General features: G+C 36.1%; 1 protein-coding gene across 1 annotated transcript in view; it reads left to right on the top strand.

Annotated features, from left to right (window-relative positions):
* The window catches only part of pithd1 (PITH (C-terminal proteasome-interacting domain of thioredoxin-like) domain containing 1), a 7,464-nt gene extending 6,122 nt beyond the window's left edge, over positions 1-1,342 (top strand). The window contains exons 5-6 of the mRNA XM_015399853.1: positions 555-663; positions 756-1,342. Of these exons, the coding sequence (XP_015255339.1) occupies positions 555-663; positions 756-857 (211 nt within the window). The 3' untranslated portion in view covers positions 858-1,342. The remainder of the gene's footprint in view (positions 1-554; positions 664-755) is intronic.
* Positions 1,343-2,421: the final 1,079 nt, after the last annotated feature.

Here is a 2,421-nt window from a genome sequence, read left to right as displayed (position 1 = left end):
AGAAATAATATTGGAAGGCAGGATGAACTGACTGCACTGATTAAGTTTTCAGGTGGATTTTCCCACTTAAAAACATAAAAAAAACTACTTTATTCCCACTGATCACTGCAAATATAGCTGCAAAGCAAAGAAAGGATAGAGTAGCTCCGCCCAATGCGCGTCAGAGCCAATTTTGGACCGTGCAACCAGAGCAGCAAAGCTGCTTCAGCCGCGCGTCAGAACTAAACTAGTACAAGCAGCAAAAAGGAAGCAGAAGACGCGATTTTGCTGCTCCTTCTGCGTCCGGTGTGTAACTAAAAGTCAACATCTTTAGTTATTATAAAGAAATAAATCATTTTCTTTCAACTTTTCATCAAGATAAAGAAACGTTTAACCATGTTGGAAGATGTAAACATCTTGGTTGAACAGTTCTGGTGACTCTGGATATGTCAAGATAATGAAACTTGTTTGGATTTATTTATGTCTCTAAACTGTATAATATCTTCTGTGACTAAATGAGATGAAGATGTGGTCGTTTTGATCCGCTTTGACCTCCTGGTTGTCATCATTTGCAGGATAGCCCGTTTTTCCAGCGTCCATCACCTCTCCATCCACATCTCTAAGAACTTCGGGGACGAGAACACTCGGGTGTACTACATCGGCCTCAGAGGGGAATATTCAGAGGTTTGAAAGCTGTTTTTGATTTTCCCCATCATCTGATCTGATGCGCTTTTTTTGGTCCCGTCACGCTGAAGTTCTGCTCTGTTCCCTGTCAGGCGCACAGACATGAAGTGACCATCTGTAACTACGAGGCAGCGGCGAACCCGGCGGATCACAAAGTGGACAGCATCATCCCACAAACCAACTTCATCTCCTGAGGGCTGGAGGAAGAGGAGGATTAGAGATTTTAGAGGCGTTCACTGAATGTCTAAAAGTCAGAGAGTTCGGCGCTGAATGAGGCAGCGAGGACGAGTTTGAGTGGGAGCGTGTGCTGAAATCTGGGAAAAAAGTGGCATATTTCAGTTGTTTCCGTGGCAACGTGGCGCAAAGGCTCAATAAAACTGGCAAAGATGCATGAATTTTTTTTTTTTTCCTGTCACTGATGAATTTTGCTATTGAAGTACAGAAAGGCAGGAAAGGGTTGCTTTGCTGTTACATAAACATCCCGGTTGCCATGCCAACAGTCTAGAGTCATCATGGGCTCCATGCTGTCACCTTTTCCTGTTTAACTCGTGAACAACTTTGCCCGACTGTATTTTTTTTCTCACATGAAGTCGATGCTGAAACAGAAATCTGAAACTATCCTCGATGCTTAATCTTTTTTTTCATCATTTCTGCTGCTTAAAAAAAAGAAATAAACATTTTCAAGTTAAACTGACTTTTCTGAGATTTTTTAGCAGCATCTGCTGCCCTTTGCTGGACATCCCAGGTTAAAACCACAGTAGTAGATATGAGGTGTGTGATGCTGCGTAAAAAACATAAATATCAATACATTAAAATCTAAGCTTTATACGGAAGAGGATTAGGGCCACTGAAAAAAAAAAAGTTAACTGATTTTTTATTTTATTTATTTCAGTATAGTATGGGGAAAAAAGTCAGAATTCTGACTTTAATGTCAGAATTTTTTGGTATCTCTTTTCTTGCACCTTTTTAACATTTCAACACGTGTTAATAAACGTGAGGACTTTCTTATTCTGGTCAGACATCTTCTTTAGATAAGGATTTATTTCAGATAATTCATATTCAGGTATGTTTGTTATGTAGAGGAAAATAAATGTGCTGACTTTATTTTTAAAATGTATAAAAACCTTCTGATAAGAACATGATTTTAGTTTCATTTATTTTATGGAACAACAACCGAATCCACTTATTTGTTTTAAATATTTCGTTACCAATTTATTTTCAAAGGTAGCAGAATGGAAATTTTGCAAGTGGAATTCAGATTAAAAAAAGAAAACTGTTTCTAAGAAATATTAAAATGAATTTATCTATAGGCTCATTTAAAACAGTTAAGCAGAATTTTTTTTTATTTTTCTTTTCTGACACTTTTTTTAACATTTAAACACGTACTTATAAACATTAGGACTTACTTATTGTGGTCAGACATCATCTTTAGATGAGGTTTTATTTCAGATGTTTTTCTATTTTATATTCACTGCCGCACTTGAAAAATAAAAATGTCTTGACAGCTGTACTGAACAAAATTAATTTTTGCATACACTGTGTTTACAAAATGACAATAAAACCTAAGTCTAATATTCAGATATGTATGGAAGAGGATTAGGGCCACTGGAAAAAAAAGGTTGATTTTTAAATTTTATTTCAGTTTAGTATGGGGAAAAAAGTCAGATTTCTGACTTTTTTCTCTGAATTCTGACAATAAAAAAGTCATAATTCTGAAATTAAAGTCATAATTCTGAGGAAAAAAGTCATAATTCTGAA

This window comes from Cyprinodon variegatus, unplaced genomic scaffold (genome assembly GCF_000732505.1).
Source record: "Cyprinodon variegatus isolate N-32 unplaced genomic scaffold, C_variegatus-1.0 Scaffold1053, whole genome shotgun sequence".
NCBI lineage: Eukaryota > Metazoa > Chordata > Actinopteri > Cyprinodontiformes > Cyprinodontidae > Cyprinodon > Cyprinodon variegatus.
The sequence above is the reverse complement of the archived record's forward strand: the minus strand, read 5'-3'. Positions and strand labels throughout refer to the sequence as shown.